Source organism: Calonectris borealis, chromosome 3 (assembly GCF_964195595.1).
Source record: "Calonectris borealis chromosome 3, bCalBor7.hap1.2, whole genome shotgun sequence".
In the NCBI taxonomy this organism is placed as follows: Eukaryota; Metazoa; Chordata; class Aves; order Procellariiformes; family Procellariidae; genus Calonectris; species Calonectris borealis.
In genome coordinates, this window is record NC_134314.1 from 52,102,865 (window position 1) to 52,121,943 (window position 19,079).

At 44.3% G+C, this 19,079-nt stretch overlaps 1 protein-coding gene across 1 annotated transcript in view; it reads left to right on the forward strand.

Moving 5' to 3' along the window:
• The window catches only part of LOC142079949 (uncharacterized), a 46,038-nt gene that overhangs the window by 11,235 nt on the left and 15,724 nt on the right, over positions 1 to 19,079 (forward strand). The window contains 5 exon segments of the mRNA XM_075144624.1: positions 4,227 to 4,277; positions 4,854 to 5,057; positions 9,022 to 9,242; positions 18,915 to 18,947; positions 18,949 to 19,006. Of these exon segments, the coding sequence (XP_075000725.1) occupies positions 4,227 to 4,277; positions 4,854 to 5,057; positions 9,022 to 9,242; positions 18,915 to 18,947; positions 18,949 to 19,006 (567 nt within the window).

Sequence of the window (19,079 nt, forward strand, 5' to 3'; positions counted from 1 at the left end):
CTAATTTTGTTTAACCTGTTTTTTGGCAGTAGTCTGTATATATCTAGTCTTCCTGGTTCCTATTTAACATTCATTATTTACTTTCGTGGGTCTCACAAAGCATTTGAGAGAGAACTCTTTTTAAATCACAGAAATCAGAAAGTGGATGTGTAGACTTTGCAGCTGAAGTTGGCTTTACAATATTTTAAATAATTGATTTGATTTTGATGATACTCAGATAAGCCATTTATGGTCTTTTTTTTTTATTCTTTAGGACTGAAATAAGCTTTCTTTTATGATCCGTGTTTTCAGACCTTTTCCCCATGCCAGATATTTCACAAAGAAACCGTTCTTTCAAATCTTGCCACAGCATGTAATTTTTCTGGAAAGCTTGGGCGAAAGCCATCATCACCACTAACAAAAGTAAAAATGGCTTTGCAGCTCACCGAGACAATGAAAAAAGATCATTCTCCTTGTTTTTTCCATAGTTGCTTGCTCACCAAATATATGTTTGGTTTTGGTTAAGAAACATGTACACCTCTTTAAGGGTGAGGGGTAACAGGAAAGGAGAGAGAGGATTACCCAGTAGTCCCTCCCCTCCATAAATCTCAGTTAGGAAAAAAGTGCTTTCGTGTTCTTTCTTATCTAGTGTATTCCCTCCATATGCTGTGACAGGCAAGTCCATTTCTACATTTTCACCTTGGAGAGGGATCAGCAGACAACTTTCCCAAATAAAGGAGAAGCAGTAACGAGGGGTGCTGCAGAGGCTCCCTCACTAGATGCTCTGAATTGACCTTGACTCACTGTGGGATGGGGGCTGGCACGCTGACTTGTTTTTGCCTTGTGAATCTTTTGTCTGTATTTGATGTGGTTTGAAACAAGGTCTCGGACATAGAGAGGGTGACGGAGGGTCTCCAGGAACATGCGGCAGCGGTGTTCAAACCACATCCTGTGCTGTCAAGTTCTACCACTTCTTCTCATGCCTCTGGACAGCAGAGCTACGATCATGTCTGGAAGGAGATCTGCCTGCACTGAGCTCCACCAGGTACTTAGAAGGAGAAATGATGAATAATGGTCAATTAACAAGTCTAGCAGGCGTTTGTCAGCTTTGTCAGAGGGCTCCTCTAGCAGATTTCTGTTTGGATACCAGCGTTCCCCTTTTTCAAAATTCAGTCTCCTGCTACTTCTGCTAAGCAGGAGCTGCCCAGCTGCAATGCATGGTTGCATGCCCAAGCCGCATAAGTGATGTCCTTTCCTCCCTGGTGCTCACTAGCTGCTGTGCCGCCACCTGTCCCGTCATAGCACAAGCAGCATGAGATTGCACCTACCTAAAAATAACATGCATGCATGCTTGGAGCAGGGCTGGGGTGTGGATTTGGCCGCAAGAAATAGAAGTGTGTCCCAGTATTTACTGCAGAGTGTGGTGTTAGGCAATGGGTGAGCACATGTGTACGGAGGAGAAGGGAGGAAGGATGGCGGGATGCCTTGGTTGCTGGAGGCCGTCCAGCAGCTGAGCACCTGTGGACCTGACAGCAGATGCCTGCTTTGTGCAGGGGCAGGGTGATAGCAAGTTCCTCCTCTCGGGGAGGAAGTGGCATTTGTGGGCATGGCCTCACGGAGGTTCAGGGGCTGTGAGAGCAGAAGCTGTGAGAGATCTTCAAGTTTTGGAGAGGGGGGAAAAACCCACAAATGGCATAACTGGCAGGGCAGTGAATGAGAAGTAGGATCTACCTCTCCGGGAATTTGTAGTCTGGGGAATTTGTAGTAACTGTGGCGTGCCTTACGTGGTGAGCTCTGTGACTAATCCTTTGAATTTGAAGGTATCCCTTTGATGCAGACAGACTTTGATTCTCTATTTCTTTATTGTTCTTTTGACTCAGAAGTCGTTCACAGCTGTTGCTTTGATGAATATAAAAGCATTACGCACAGAACTGTTACATCCCAGAAGTTCCTGTACCTACAGCCCAATTTGGCTTCATTTGGCTCACTCCACCCGTGCTCGCCTGCCCGCACCAGTGGGCCCTGGCGGCAAGTTAAGAAAGGACTGAAAAATCTCCTTGCTCCGCTGTTGTTTTTTAAAGAGGAAAGGTCTCAGCTACTGGGACTGGCTGCAGCCCCAATGTTAATGAGAAGGTCTTGCGCTCCTGCACTTGGCCAGGACCAAGCAGGGCAGCAAGTAATTCAGGAGCAGGGGAAAGGGAACAGAGGGAGAGAGACACCATCTAATCTCTCCCCCCTTTCCCTCTTTCCTGCTGATTAATCTGCTCCCGTTGATACCAACTCCGTGATCAAAAATAAACCCGCGTTTTTCTGTCAGGAAAAGCTCCCACATGTAAAAACATGCAGTTCTTCCTACCTCAGACTGACCCTGACCAGGAAATATTTGATTCCTTAATGAAAACTTCAGGAAAACAAAACATTGGGTTGACTCATGCCAGCTACGTGATGAGTAATTAAAAAAGAGGAAGAAAACAGGATTGCGCTGTACATCTTCCGTCAAGCGCACTGAGTCCATGACTGGGTTCTCCAAAGAGAACCTATTTGGGGGCAATGCAAGGGATGTGACTGATCTCAATTTTGAAACAGTCTAGTCATGATGGTTATTGAAAAACTAGAATTAGATCCTCCACAAAAAAAACTCTGTCCAGGTCTCAGTGTTTTTAAAATAAAAATTCAGCTGCTACCCAAAAATGTGCCATCACTTTTTTCCTCATTTCACTCACATTTTTCAGACAGCATTGTCTGCATCTTTTTAAAGCGGAAATTTTAAGTGGAAATGCTTCATCCCATGCTTAGTCCATACACTTACGGTTATATGTAATAGAGATGTACAATAATGCTGTCAATTCAGAAAAACATATTTTAATTCTATTTGACCTCACATTATTTTAAGTAATAGAGATCGAAGGACCTAGTTTTTCTAAAAGTTAAGAAATTAGACCTTTGGAGTCAACGAGGACAGGATGAGTGAGGATGATCACGCTTAGTAAGGATAGAGAAATCAGTTAACAGATAAACTATTACTGCAAGGATTATGTAAAGAATTCATTGTTTGACAGTTTGCAATCAAGATTTATTTGGCTTGAAGGAATTTTTGGAGACAATACACTCATGTCAACTTGCAAATTTATAGAACAGCCAACGTAGTCCTGAGTTTATCTGTGTCACTTCTGTGAGTAGCTTTGACAGGATGTCTCATGTTAAGCAGGATAAATTTGACAAGCACCAATTTGTGAGGGTACATTAATAGGATTTTCTCCAATCAGAAAAAACAATGCCAAAATCAATGCCATAAAACCGTTAACACACTGAAAAGAATTCCAACTTAAGCCATCCAAGTTCACATGGTAAAATAAATTGGGATAGAGAAGTGCATTAAGAGGACAAATTTTTCTTATATACTTGATTGTCTGAGGAAATTAATTGGATAATGCCTAGTAAATCACTGTCCATAACGTTCCACAATTAATAAATACTGTGTGACTCACAGTGATCGTCTCATTTACACTGGTACTAATGCCAGTTTAATTTCACTGATGTTGGTGGAGTAACTCCTGATGCATGTGAGAAGGCCTTGATGGAGTTGATAACAAGGCAGGTGTAGCTGTTTTCCTGCTTGCTGCTCTTCTGCCACAATTTGTAGTACATTGTTGAGTGTGCTGGAAAGGAGTGAGGAAAAAAGAGAGTCTTGAATTCTACAGAATGTTAGCTAGAGCATTTAATATATGCTTGTGTTGGGGGTGTTGTGTATACATCACAGTAAAACTTTTCTGCAGCCTGGTCTGATGTTACTTCTCTGTTGCCACACTATGATTTTGCCCCATGCTCAGCCTATGATCTGCTGGAGCCCAGAAATTGGTTTTTCTTTTCTGGCAGGAGAAAAAAGGATGGACTAGGAGGTCAGCCATGTCACTAGCCATAGCTGGGTTGAGGTTTTGATGAAACAGATGTTCTGAATTTCTTTGGAAAATTTCCTCGATTTGACCCTTGCCACAGTCTTGTCTTTGGAACGGGGATAGCTCGCTCTTACAGCCCAGGGACTTTATAAGGATAACATACTAAGGATTGGAAAGCAATCAAATATTGTGGAGTTATATGTCACGACAATTTCACTGCTGGCTGGATTATGAATTTCATCCAGTACGGCGCTTCCTTTCCTTTTCTTTTCCTTTTGTTATGATAAAGCCTATGCATAAAGCTGTCAGCATACTTACACACCAATTTTTAACTATGTGTGTTGGAACTAGGAACTAACTACCAAGGATGATAACACAGCTGTGGCTCACAGTGGGGAGGATGTAGGAAATATCAGCTTCGGTAAGCCTCCGGCATCCTTCAGAAAGAAGAATGAAAGAGGGAAAAAAAGTGTTTATATGTATATGTATGTATGTATATATTTAATAAAACCTAAAAGAAGGAAGAAAAATGATATCAACCTACTGTTTCTCTGACAGAAGCAGTAGTGCCATCCTTTTCCATTATTCCATACTGCAGGTTTCCATGACAGTCTGTCCCGTAGGCAGCAGCAGCCTTCTCTTAGACAACAGACATAGCAAAACCGTCTACTTTAGAAAGGTTTAGAAATCTCCTTGAGTAGCAAAAATGTAATTACATTTTTCCTTTCTGGAAAAAGGTATGGTTATACGGGCAGCTCGCAGCTGCTAGGATTAGAAGAGGGCACAGCGACTGCCCACAGGGAGCCCGTGGTGAGAGGAGCCTACTTGTCCCTTCTTTTCTTACGTCACCTGAGACTCCGGCAGCTAAAGGTGAAAAAACTCGACCTAAAATCTGCAGAGATCAGAGTTAATTTTTTTAAGAGGGGGGCTGTCATCCAACTGAAAATGCAACTGTGCATGTGCTCCGGTTTGTTTTAGCGAGTGTGCCTGGGGATCCTTGACTACTTCAGGTCCGTGGAGAGAAGCCTGACCATCAGCACCGCTGGCCTCTCCTTCAGGGCTGGCCACCTCATTCCGAGTGCAGAAGACACCTCCTGGGTCAGTGCTGCCAAAGGAGGCACTGGTGGTTTCGGTGGCCTGAGTTCACAGCCGTATATTCACTACACGCCAGCTGACTACAAGGTGAGGTGCCACCTAACCTTTAGACTTCCAAAACCTGTGCTTCAACAGGAGTGCCTAATCCAGTTCTCTCTTCCATGCAAGCTGTGTTGTGATCAATTGCTGAATCATCTGAGGGGTTCAGTGTAGCTTGTTCCTCAGAACCACGCGTCTCGCCTTAACAGACTAAATACCTGTATCTACCAGCAGTCTGTAGCAAACCTCTGAGAAACTTCAGGCACGTAGAAGTATAATGTCAATACTGCCTGCCAGATAAACATTTACTTAGACCGGTGCTGCTGGCTGTGCTTAAATTAGGACCTTTGTGAGTGTGGGATTATCACACAGACTAGATGTTCCTGAGAAACCCGAGGCATTTTGCAATTTATGGAAATGCTTGTTTAAGTAACTCCTAATGACTTCTAAAATGTATTATTTAGATTTAGGTAGAGTTTAGGACTTACTGGTTTTTAACCTTGGATGAGGGCATGTGGCTGAAGTTATATAATTAGTACACTTAGCTTCACAGATTGGAAAAATAATAATTCTAATTAAATTCCTGAGGCTTATCAAACTTCGGTTTCCCCAACTTTTTTGTAAAATATACTGAACAGAATCAATATGTCATGCTGACATTACTGGTTTGATGTGATATAGTATTTTGCCTTTTGAGCTGTAGAAGTTCCTTGCAGTTCTGCTACCTAACACTCATCCCAAAGTTCTCAGGTAGAAAGCCTGAAGAAGCACGATAGTATTTTAATATGAGTTTTTTCAACATTTTGAGCTCACATTTATTTATCATTTACTGAAAACTTGTTTGTTTGGGGTTTTTTTTTGCTGTAGAAACACACAGAACCAAACACACAAGTGACTTCACGGAAGAATTGTGGCTAGAACCAAAAAGGAAGTAGGCTTCCTGCCCCCATTTGTTGCTTTTGTTAAGACTTCAAACCCCCATCCCCCAAAAAAACCCAAACCAGAAAAAAACGTCATGTCCCTAAACATAAAAAAATCTAAACTTCTTTGAAAAGCAAATGTGTGGGGAGGACATAGAGTTGATGATATTTTTAAAGTGTCTTTAGTTTTATTTCTAATATGGCCACATTTATCCATTAAAAATCTAATCAATTAAAATTCCTAAATGAAAAGCTACTTGGAACTAGAAAATTGTGATTTTCCACTTAAGAAATGTTGAACTGGGTGGTCCAGCATATTTGAATTTTCAAGTCAGAAAAAGTAATTAAAAAACTTATGTTTTCCACATGGGAGGTGTCAGTTTTCCGGGAAGCAGGCGTTGTGACAAACTCTCCTTCTGAACTCTGCATAATATACATTTATTTTCATTCCCTTTTTTTCTGTGGTAGAAGAAATGATGCAAAGATCAATCCTGACCTTCCGTCTAAGCACTCTCTGATCTGGAGATTAGCTGTGAAATACTTCAGAGAGCCCCGAGCAATGAGAGAGACATTATTTCACAGTGGCCTCTCTTTCCCCTGGACTAATACACGGATATAGATATATACACTTGAACTTCAACTAAAGCTTAGATAAATATTTACTAATCCTATTACAGTTTAATTGGCAACAAATTTAGAAGCAGGGACAACAGTACTTCCTTAACAACAGTTTCTAATGTGGTTTTTTTTTAATATACTGCACAGACTGTCTCTCAAGAACTGAAACAATAACAGAGCCATTTTACTGGCAAACTAATTGAGACCTATCTAACATACTTGCTGGCGCATGCTATAAACCCAAAGCATATGGCATTGTTTTTAAAATACTTTTAGCATCTAATCTATGCCCAAAATTGGAGGCATAACTGTGTTATGAATCCTTCCACATTGTCAGCTGTGAGCCCGTGTGGTGGCTCAGCACACAGCGTATCTGAAACTGAGATTCTGAGGCAGCGTGGCACCCTCCCTAGCAGACTGCTTTGGGGTGGAGATCATCAGAGGCGTGAGTTTCAATGGCAGAAGGCCCTGCAAAACAATACATTACATTAAATTAAAACTCTTTTCTGTCCCCTGTTGAGATTCAGCTTGGAAGAAAGTAGATAAAATATATGTAGGTGCATAAGTGTTGCTTTATAACCCAAAAGGGATTTGTTAAGCCCCAGTTAACCTAAGCAGAGCTAGAGGAGGAAAGCCAAAACCTGCAGGCAAAAAACATCGCCCATAAATATCCAGTTACTTGATTTGTTGCTATAGACATATAACTGGGTATTAACGTTTTTTATAGGCGTAAGTAGTATTTAGAAGGCTTGGGTAGTCTCTTTAAAATATGGCTTCCAAAACAAACATGACAGGGAGAAAGTCTTTATTTCTTTTTGGTTTTGTTTTGTAAGAACTCTCCAGTTTTGTAGTCACATGTCCCTTCTGCAGAATGCAGTAGTCTTGACTGAGATTTTTAAGAGTGAGACAGAGCAGGAATCACTGGAAAAAAATTCAAAAGCCTGAAAGTGGAGATATTTCAATGAATGCTCTCCATAAGGATGTTTAAAAACAGAACTAAAAACCTCTTCTACCTGCTATGGTGAAGTCAGCCCAATATTTGCTCAGTTATTTACCTAAATCAAGTTGAATTTAATTCTTCTACAAAGGCTTTTTATTTAAACTTTAGCAAATTCTGCACTCCATTACTAAGAGTGGTGAAATAAATAGTGTGTTCAGAAGAATAAGGAAAGAACAGAGAGTGCAGAAGACCGTATCGAAAAAAGCAAAGGAATCTGACCAGGCTGATCCAACATTATGTTCAAATGAGGCATACGTTTTGCAGGGCTGCCTCATTAACTTTATGGTAAAGAATGAATGCTGATCCAGCATAGATCTGTGAAGCTGGCAAGCTGTTCTTCCCAAAACGTTTAAATTTGACTAAGATTTCCATGACTAAGGCGAATACCTTTTCCTTTAATCCATCCTTTCTTTTAATAGAATTTGAGACATCCAGGTGCTAGCAGGTAAAGTTTGGGTAACATTGGGGATCTTGTGAAGGCAGATGGTAGGAGAGCCAGTGAAAGGAGGAAGTCCCAATATATCGTGCGTCATTATTTGGCACTGAAGTGAGAACAAAGGTGCACTACATACCAGGAAATAGTAAAAAAAAAACAGTGGAAAACGAGGAGCTTGGATTTGCTTGCCAGCTTCTTACAAGAACAACCATTTTTAAAGGCTTCTATGGCTATACCCCTATAGCAAGTGTTTATTTACACTTGGAGAGATTAACTTCTGTAATTATACACCTAGGGACAGATGTATGTAATTCCCTTTGCGGCACTCCTAGTCAAGAAACAGAATATTTTGAAAGCTAACACCACTTCTGCTGACTGCAGTACTGGATTCTTGCCTGGGGTGTTACCAAACGAACTAGTGACTCATTGCCAAGGCAGATGATTCTCTTTTAAAGATGCTGATGTTTTTTTAGAAAGGTAAGGTAATTGTTAAAGTATTCTATTGAACAAGTGCTGACGTCACAGCAGTTTGGGCCATCAGTCAGTAGGCGTTCCTTTTAATTAGTGCTAAAGTCTGTGTGTGTGTGAGCTTATCTCCAAATCTTGCAAGTGTAACTTACCCAAGAAGGCTTTAAAAAATATGTTGACTTCGTATTTGAATATGAGAATTTAAGACACTTTTTGCCAAATTTCAGCTAAATTAGAAAAAGGGAAAAAAGTTCTACCTTAGTTCAAGAGCTAATCTGGTTTTGATGCCTTCTTGGTGCTTTTACTGGATTTATATGCCTGAAGGAAAAACTAGGCACAATAGAAATGTCGTACAGTTTGTCTTACTCCATGATAGTATAAATGAAGCCACAGTGTAGGTGTTACCTGTAAAAAATAATATTTTGGCAATATTTTATTTTATTGTGCTTTGCTAGTGACAAAATACCGTGTTCCTACGCCAGGTCCACCCTTAGATACGTTGATTATACAGAATTGCAATCCTTGCAGAGCTGATTGCTTGGATCTCTGTGTCTCTTTTTCACAGCATAGGTCCACAGCGCTCAGTTCATGGAGTTTGCAGAGGTGGAAAACCATGATGACTTTCACGCTAATGAAGATGGATATATTCACATACAGCACCAGCGAGGGGTTTACACAATATGTGATGTGGCTGTAGAGGACCTGAAAGAGCTTGAGAACCAGCTGCTGCTTGTGGCCAGCCAGTACATTGAGAAAGATAAAAGTAAGGCATCTACAGGTCCAAAAGACCTGTGATAATTCCGTTTGCTGTTTTCAAGGTAGGCCGATCCTATGATTTCTTGAATCATGGCTGTACTTCTGCAAGACCAAGTGCTGACTGGAATTTTGGGATCTTTCTTTATCCTCCTAGTTAGCTAAGTGATGAATGTGATACAAAGACCTAACTGAGCATGCGGAATTGCTTGTCACATGTTGTTAATGTCACAGTTTTGCACTTATTCAGGGTCATAGACATCAAAGTCGTCCTGGAGGGGAAAATAAGACAGAAGGGACATTTACTGATGTAGCCAAGTAATATCATGAGCAAGCACATCTTCAAGGCACAGAGAGAGAGTCAGAAAACAAAAATGTTAATTGTTTCCAAATGTCTTTTAATTAATGTATTGGATTGCTTTTCTGCAGAACTAAATTTACATTCCACTACTTTTAAACTTTTTTCAGTTGTAAATGAGAAGCTGCAAAATATTTGATGTTCTAGACTTCCTTTTTTTCTGCTGCTTTTTTTTTATAGTAAGAACTGGGTTGAGGCAGACTGTATTACAGATTTCTAAAAAGAGCAGCTGTACTTCTAGAATAGTGAGGAGGAAGAAGCTTGTAATTGTAGGAAGTAGGGAGGGAGGGCCATTAGAGAACAGTGAATAAATGCCACAAACACGTAGGGTATTCAGAGAATTGCACAAAATATCTCTTAAATCACTGGAATTACTTTCTGTATTGATAGGATATTGTTTTTGATGTTTTAGTAGGCTTCCCTAAAATTGAATGTTCTGACAGACAATGCAGAGCAGAGCTGAGGATTAAGATGACCAAAACCCCTTACAAACCTGTTGTCCTGGTTTCGGCTGTGATAGGGTTAAATTTCTTCCTAGTGCTGTGTTTTGGATTTAGTATGAGGAGAATGTTGATAATACACTGATGTTTTCAGTTGTTGCTAAGTGCCCTCCTAGTCCAAGGACAGCTCCCGTGCCTACTGACTGAGCTAGGTACACAAGATGGGAGGGAACATAATCAGGACAGCCAGCCCAGCTGGCCAATGGGGTATTCCTTACCATGTGACGTCATGCTCAGTATATGAAGGGTAGGCGTGATCCAGGAAGTAGCGATCGCTACTTGGTTATCGGTCAGCGCGGGTGGTGAGCAATTGCATTGTGCATCACTCATTTTGTATATTCTATCATTATTTATTATCATTATTCTCCCTTTTCTGTTCTATTAAACTGTCTTTATCTCAACTCACGAGTTTTTCTCACTCTTACCCTTCCGATTCTCTCCCCGTCCCATTGGGGGGCGGGGGGAGTGAGTGAGCGGCTGCGTGGTATTTGGCTGCCTGCCAGGTTAAACCACGACAGTCCTTTTTGGCGCCCAACGTGGGGCACGAAGGGTTGAGATAACGATAGATCTGACCAAAGTGTGTTAAGGCAAAATTGTTATAAGCATCCATTATATTGATTGGTCACAATGTTGATGTATTGGCTGTCAAAGTTGTGGGGCTGGCTCTCAATGTTGGGTCATGTAATACCTTGCTTGCAGTATATGTTCCCTTTTGTGCTGTTTATCATCAGTCGGAACGGGCCAAGATTATCATTTTGCTGCTGTTTTATGAGGTGATAAAATCATTGGTCGTAAGTCTAATCTGGTATCTGTACTCGGCAGTGCCGTCATTTCTGTACCTCGTGAACCACCTCTTAGAGATTATTGGTAATTGCACTTGTTTCTCCTCGGAGAATGAATTTAAGGGGGAGACGGGATGGGACACTCTCTCCCACTTGTTCATCTTCCCTTCCATATCGTCAGAAACTCCTTTTTCTTCTATCCTCTTCACAAAGATGTCCACAATATTCCCTGAGAATTTTGAATATCCTTGGGATGCTCAAACAAGCATGTTCATATTGCTATGTCTCCTGAATGTGGTTCAGGCCTTGTTTAGGGTTAAACAACTATTCAGGAATACTGTCCAGAGATCAACCCTCAGGAACAAGAAAAGAGGGAGGGCAAGCAGCGGTGCCTCATCGGGGCGGGCGGAGCGGCGAGTCTCGGGGGCGGCTACAGACACGGAGGCTACTCAAAACCCCACGACAGGCACTGCGGCTACTCCAACCCCCATGACAACCCCTGTGGCTACTCAAACCCCGGCAACAGTCACCGTAGCTTCTCCAACCCCTGCGACAAGCACTGCAGCCACTCAAGCTCCGGCAACAGGCACTACAGTTACTCCAACCCCCATGACAAGCACTGCAGCTACCCAAACCCCAGCAACAGGCACTACAGCTGAACCAGAGGACCAACCCTTGCTGGTATCCGTTGCCCCTGTACAGAAGAGGAAATCTTGGAAGCGGAGATCAGGTCGTTTAGAAAGAGATGATGAAAGAGCAGGGCCATCACAAGGAGGGGAGGAGGAAGAGGAAGAACTCATAAACGAGACGGAAACCACCCGATCCCTATCCCTGAGTGAGCTGCGAGATATGCGGAAAGATTTTAGCCGTCGTCCAGGCGAGCATATTGTTACCTGGCTGCTCCGATGCTGGGATAATGGGGCCAGTAGCCTGGAATTGGAGGGGAAGGAAGCCAAACAGCTGGGATCCCTTGCTAGGGAAGGAGGCATTGACAAAGCAATTGGAAAAGGGACACAGGTCCTCAGCCTCTGGAGGCGACTGCTGTCAGGCGTGAAGGAAAGGTATCCCTTCAAGGAAGATGTTATATATCGCCTAGGCAAATGGACCACTATGGAGAGAGGTATCCAGTACCTGAGAGAACTAGGCGTGCTGGAGGTGGTTTATAGTGACCTGAACGACAACCAAACGCCCAAGGATCCAGATGACATCCAGTGCACGCGACCCATGTGGCGGAAGTTGGTACGGAGCGCACCAGCATCGTACGCCAGTTCGTTGGCAGTACTGTGCTGGAAAGAGGAAGAAGCACCAACGGTGGATGAGGTGGTTAGCAGACTTCGGGATTTTGAAGAAACTATCTCCTCCTCCCTTGTCTCGGCTGTAGAGAAACTGTCCCGAGAGGTCCAGCAACTCAAAGACAATAGGTCCTATTCTCCACCTGTACGGACCAGTATCTCAGCCATTAGGAGTCAGCGTTTTTCTCCTCAAGAGAGAGGATATCGAAAGTACACACCACGGGGCACCCTGTGGTTTTACCTGCGTGACCACGGAGAGGACATGAGGCAGTGGGATGGAAAACCTACCTTCATCCTAGAGGCACGTGTACGTGAGTTGCAAGGAAAAACAATGACACAAGGGGGTTCTCCCAGGAAAAATGCTGCTCCAGTTTTCAGGAAAACCCTGTCTCATGATGGTCCAGTTTCCAGTGAACAGTTCCCCAGACAGAGTAGAAGGGCTGATCTTACTTTGGACTGTAATGAAGGAATTCTTGACTCACGTTTGCAAGAAGTGAGAAGCGGATACTATGACCAGAACTAGAGGGGCCCTGCCTCCAGCCAGGTGGAGGAAAGGGACAACCGGGTTTACTGGACTGTGTGGATTCGATGGCCTGGCACATCAGAGCCACAGGAGTATAAGGCTCTCGTAGACACTGGTGCACAGTGCACCCTAATGCCATCAAACTATAAAGGGGCAGAACCCATCTGTATTTCTGGAGTGACAGGGGGATCCCAAGAGTTAACTGTATTGGAGGCCGAAGTGAGCCTAACCGGGAACGAGTGGCAGAAGCACCCCATTGTGACTGGCCCAGAGGCTCCGTGCATCCTTGGCATAGACTACCTCAGGAGAGGGTATTTTAAGGACCCAAAAGGGTATCGGTGGGCTTTTGGTATAGCTGCCCTGGAGACGGAGGAAATTAAACAGCTGTCCACCTTGCCAGGTCTCTCAGAGGACCCTTCTGTTGTGGGGTTGTTGAGGGTTGAAGAACAACAGGTACCAATCGCTACCACAACAGTGCATCGGCGACAATACCGCACCAACCGAGATTCCCTGATCCCCATCCATGAGCTGATTCGTCGACTGGAGAGCCAAGGAGTGATCAGCAAGACTCGCTCACCCTTCAACAGTCCCATATGGCCAGTGCGAAAGTCTAATGGAGAGTGGAGACTAACAGTAGACTACCGTGGCCTGAACGAAGTGACGCCACCACTGAGTGCTGCCGTGCCGGACATGCTGGAACTTCAATACCAACTGGAGTCAAAAGCAGCCAAGTGGTACGCCACAATTGACATTGCTAATGCCTTCTTCTCCATCCCTTTGGCGGCAGAGTGCAGGCCACAGTTTGCTTTCACTTGGAGGGGCGTCCAGTACACCTGGAACCGACTGCCCCAGGGGTGGAAACACAGCCCTACCATTTGCCATGGACTGATCCACACCGCACTGGAACAGGGTGAGGCTCCGGAACACCTGCAATACATTGATGACATCATCGTGTGGGGCAACACAGCAGAAGAAGTTTTTGAGAAAGGGGAGAGAATAATTCAAATCCTTCTGAAGGCCGGTTTTGCCATAAAACAAAGTAAGGTCAAGGGACCTGCACAGGAGATCCAGTTTTTAGGAATAAAATGGCAAGATGGACGTCGTCAGATCCCAACGGATGTGATCAACAAAATAACAGCCATGTCCCCACCAACTAGCAAAAGGGAAACACAAGCTTTCTTAGGCGTTGTGGGTTTTTGGAGAATGCATATTCCAAATTACAGTCAGATCGTAAGCCCTCTCTATCAAGTGACCAGGAAGAAGAACGACTTCAGATGGGGCCCTGAGCAACGACAAGCCTTTGAACAAATTAAACAGGAGATAGTTCATGCAGTAGCCCTTGGGCCAGTCCGGGCAGGACAAGATGTGAAGAATGTGCTCTACACCGCAGCCGGGGAGAATGGCCCTACCTGGAGCCTCTGGCAGAAAGCACCAGGGGAAACTCGAGGTCGACCCTTAGGGTTCTGGAGTCGGGGATACAGAGGATCCGAGGCCCGCTACACTCCAACTGAGAAGGAGATATTGGCAGCATATGAAGGGGTTTGAGCTGCTTCGGAAGTGGTTGGTACTGAAGCACAGCTCCTCCTGGCACCCCGACTGCCGGTGCTGGGCTGGATGTTCAAGGGGAGGGTCCCCTCCACACATCATGCAACCGATGCTACGTGGAGTAAGTGGGTCGCACTGATCACACAACGGGCCCGAATAGGAAACCCCAGTCGCCCAGGAATCTTGGAGGTGATCACGAACTGGCCAGAAGGCAAAGATTTTGGCATATCCACAGAGGAGGAGGTGATACGTGCTGAAGAAGCCCCACTGTATAATAAACTACCAGAAAACGAGAAGCAATATGCCCTGTTCACTGATGGGTCCTGTCGCCTTGTGGGAAAACATCGGAGATGGAAAGCTGCTGTATGGAGTCCTATACGCCAAGTTGCAGAAACTGCTGAAGGAGAAGGTGAATCGAGCCAGTTTGCAGAGGTGAAAGCCATCCAGCTGGCCTTGGACATCGCTGAACGAGAAAAATGGCCAGTACTTTATCTCTATACTGACTCATGGATGGTGGCAAATGCCCTGTGGGGGTGGTTGCAGCAGTGGAAGCAGAACAACTGGCAGCGCAGAGGTAAACCCATCTGGGCTGCCGCATTGTGGCAAGATATTGCTGCCCGGGTAGAGAACCTGACTGTAAAAGTACATCACATAGATGCTCATGTACCCAAGAGTCGGGCCACTGAAGAACATCAAAACAACCAGCAGGTGGACCAGGCTGCTAAGATTGAAGTGGCCCAGGTGGATCTGGACTGGCAACATAAGGGTGAATTATTTATAGCTTGGTGGGCCCATGATGCCTCAGGCCATCAAGGAAGAGATGCAACATATAGATGGGCTCGTGATCGAGGGGTGGACTTAACCATGGACGCTATTGCACAGGTTATCCATGAATGTGAAACGTGCGCTGCAATCAAACAAGCCAAGCGAGTAAAGCCTCTTTGGTATGGAGGACGATGGTTGAAATACAAATATGGGGAGGCCTGGCAGATTGATTATATCACACTCCCACAAACCCGCCACGGCAAACGCTATGTGCTCACCATGGTGGAAGCAACCACAGGATGGCTAGAAACATACCCTGTGCCTCTTGCCACTGCCCGGAACACCATCCTGGGCCTTGAAAAGCAAGTCCTATGGCGACATGGCACCCCAGAAAGAATTGAGTCAGACAACGGGACTCATTTCCGAAACACCCTCATAGACACCTGGGCCAAAGAGCATGGCATTGAGTGGGTCTATCACATCCCCTACCATGCACCAGCCTCCGGGAAAATCGAACGATACAACGGGCTGCTAAAGACAACACTGAGGGCAATGGGTGGTGGGACATTCAAGCATTGGGATACACATTTAGCAAAAGCCACCTGGTTAGTCAACACTAGGGGGTCTGTTAATCGAGCTGGCCCTGCCCAGTCAAGACTTTTACGTATTGTAGATGGAGATAAAGTCCCTGTCGTGCACATAAGAAATATGCTGGGGAAGACAGTCTGGGTTACTCCTGCCTCTGGCAAGGGAAAACCCATCCATGGGATTGCTTTTGCTCAAGGACCTGGGTGCACTTGGTGGGTGATGCGAAAGGATGGGCAAGTCCGGTGTGTACCTCAAGGGGATTTGATTTTGGGTGAAAATAGCCAATGAACTGAATTTTATTATGTCAATTGTTATATGATATTGTATATCATTATTTCTATGGTTGCTATCAATGGTATAGCAGTGAAAATCACCCAGATTAATGAAGAATGAACTAACTCTGATGAAACCGAGCAAAGTGCAACGATGATAGAACAACGATGATAGAACTGAACGAGTGCAGCAGTACCGAAATGAGAACTGGCTTCAGGATGCAACAGCCCAACACCACACACCATCCTTCTGGCCCTGAAAGACTGTTACGACAGATGGAGCCCAAAGTTGTGGACTAAAAGAACTCAATGGACATTTATATATATTTATGTGTATATATGTATGTATATGTATTATATGTATATATGTATGTATATGTATTATATATGTATATATATAAAAAGATAGTGGTGATTAATTGAAAGGTATCGAAAAATGTGAGACCTAAGCATAACGTAAATGGTATGGAATAAGGGGTGGATACCGTCCTGGTTTCGGCTGGGATAGGGTTAAATTTCTTCCTAGTGCTGTGTTTTGGATTTAGTATGAGGAGAATGTTGATAACACACTGATGTTTTCAGTTGTTGCTAAGTGCCCTCCTAGTCCAAGGACAGCTCCCATGCCTACTGACTGAGCTAGGTACACAAGATGGGAGGGAACATAATCAGGACAGCCAGCCCAGCTGGCCAATGGGGTATTCCATACCATGTGACGTCATGCTCAGTATATGAAGGGTAGGCGTGATCCAGGAAGTAGCGATCGCTACTTGGTTATCGGTCAGCGCGGGTGGTGAGCAATTGCATTGTGCATCACTCATTTTGTATATTCTATCATTATTTATTATCATTATTCTCCCTTTTCTGTTCTATTAAACTGTCTTTATCTCAACCCACGAGTTTTTCTCACTCTTACCCTTCCGATTCTCTCCCCGTCCCATTGGGGGGCGGGGGGAGTGAGTGAGCGGCTGCGTGGTATTTGGCTGCCTGCCAGGTTAAACCACGACACCTGTGAATGCCTAAATGCTTGCTAGGACCGCCTTTGAAGTCACCTGAAGGTCCTCATTGTGGACCTTTTTCTGGAGCATCTTTCATATGAAGAGAGGCTGAGAGAGCTGGGACTGTTCTGCCTGGAGAAGGCTTAGGAGGGATCTAATCAGTGTGTACAAATACCTGGTGGGAGGGAATGAAGAAGAGGGAGCCAGGCTCTTCTCAGCAGTCCCCACTGACAGGACCAGAGGCAATGGGCACAAACCGAAACACATGAAATTCCATCTGAACAGAAGAAAACACATTTTTACTGTGAGGGTGGTCAAACACTGGCACAGGTAGCCCAAAGAGTGGAGTCTTCATCTGTGGAGGTATTCAAAACCTGACTGGACATAGTCCTGGGCAACCCACCCTAGGTGATCCTGTTTGGGAGCAGGGGGTTGGGCTGGATGACCTCCAGAGGTCCCTTCTAACCTCAGCCATTCTGTGATTCTGTCATGATAGGAGGCAGACTACTGAATGAGGCAGGGTACTCTGGTAGGCTGGTATAGCAGTTCCTGCGTTTATACGTGACTTCATTATCACCCTCACACAGTACACTTGAGGACTGATCATGTACAACCTGTCTTAGCTCCTTATGCTCCTTCTTGTTATGGTCGCTTTCTGTGTGCCTGTCCTGGTTCCAGCTGGGACAGGGTTAACTTTCTTCCCAGTAGCCTGGGGGATGTGCTGTGTTTTGGGTTCGGTGTGAAAGGAGCGTTGATGGCCCATTGATGCTTTGGCTGTTGCTGGATGATGCTTGCACCGGGAGGGGGAAGCACAGCCGGGGTGGTGGACCCAGCTGGCCAATGGGGTATTCTACACCATGTGACATCATGCTCAGTATAAAAACCAGGTGTGTGTATGTGGGGGGCTCGCCCCCCGTTCGTGACACGCGGTCGGCGGTCGGCGGTCGGTTGTGTTGTGCATTGCCTGCTTTGTGTATTCTGTTATTGTTGTTGTTCTCATTGTTATTATTACTGTTCTACTTAGGTTTATTTCAATTATTAAACTGTTTTTATCTCAACCCGGGAGCTTTCCTACTTGTGCCCTCCCGATTCTCTCCCCCATCCCACCGGTGGGGGGTGATCGAGCGGCTGCGTGGCGTTTATTTTTGCTGGCTGGGGTTAAACCACGACAGTGCTACGACCACAAACGCCTTTAATGACTTCTTCAGTGATCATGGACTTCAAATGACTCTCTTGTTCAGCTTTTGAAAAAATAAGACACTTAAAGTCAGGAGCTGAAGAGTAGCTGCTGAAGCCCCTTCTATTTACTCTATGGCTGATTTTTAACCCTGCAGCTCTAAACATTTCAGATTCATTCTACTTGATTTATCATTTATTGTCAAAATTAGCTCTAATTTAGATAGTATCACAACCAAGAAACCAAAAGCATGATTTCTTTAAGGATTTGTCATAGACTGCTAGTGTAGAAACATTTGTGGTGATTTTTTTTCCTTTCTTCACAGTGATTTTTAGATTATGAAGACTGACTTTTCTAATAGCAAGCCATCTGAAAAGGAAGCCCTCCCCTGGGTCTGCACTCTGCCCTGCTATATCTCTTTGTAAAATTTATCTTTGAGTACTCCGTGCTGCTTTTCTTTGATCTGAGAGTGAAGGTGAGGAGGTGAAGACGACCTCAACATGATTTGGTGCTGTGAAAAATTAAGTTTCTCTTCACTTTCCTCCCCTAGTTTTCTTGTGCTTTCTCTGGCTTTATCTCTTGATGTGGGTCTTTTGAATTCCAGCCATTGCCTTTTATCTCAAGGAATATTTGTTAAAAGATGAGGGAAGAGGTATGTTTAAACCAAATGCGTGGTGTGCTTGTTCTTTGCCTTGCAGAATGCTCTGGGGCCCTCCAAAGCTTATGGGACTTGAAATCTTTTCCTGGCCTGGGGTTCCCTGGCAAAAACCACAACCCTGTGCTATAAATAAAAAGAATTACCACAAACCCTGGGACTCTAGGCATGTGGAAATCCCTCTGATATTGGCATCTGCTTGTTTTCTACTTAAATTTTTGTCTCAGGCAATGTAACTTATGAGCAATTCAGTGGCAGCAACATCCCTGGCTGGGCACATGCCTCTGTGGATTGATGTGCTGCTTGACCTCTGGACCTGCGAAACTGCTCTCTTGGAAAAAAAATGCCAGGTACAGAAGCTTTTCTTGGTCTGAACACATTGATTTGCAATCAGTTTACTTCAGGTTGTGTAAGGTTCCCTTT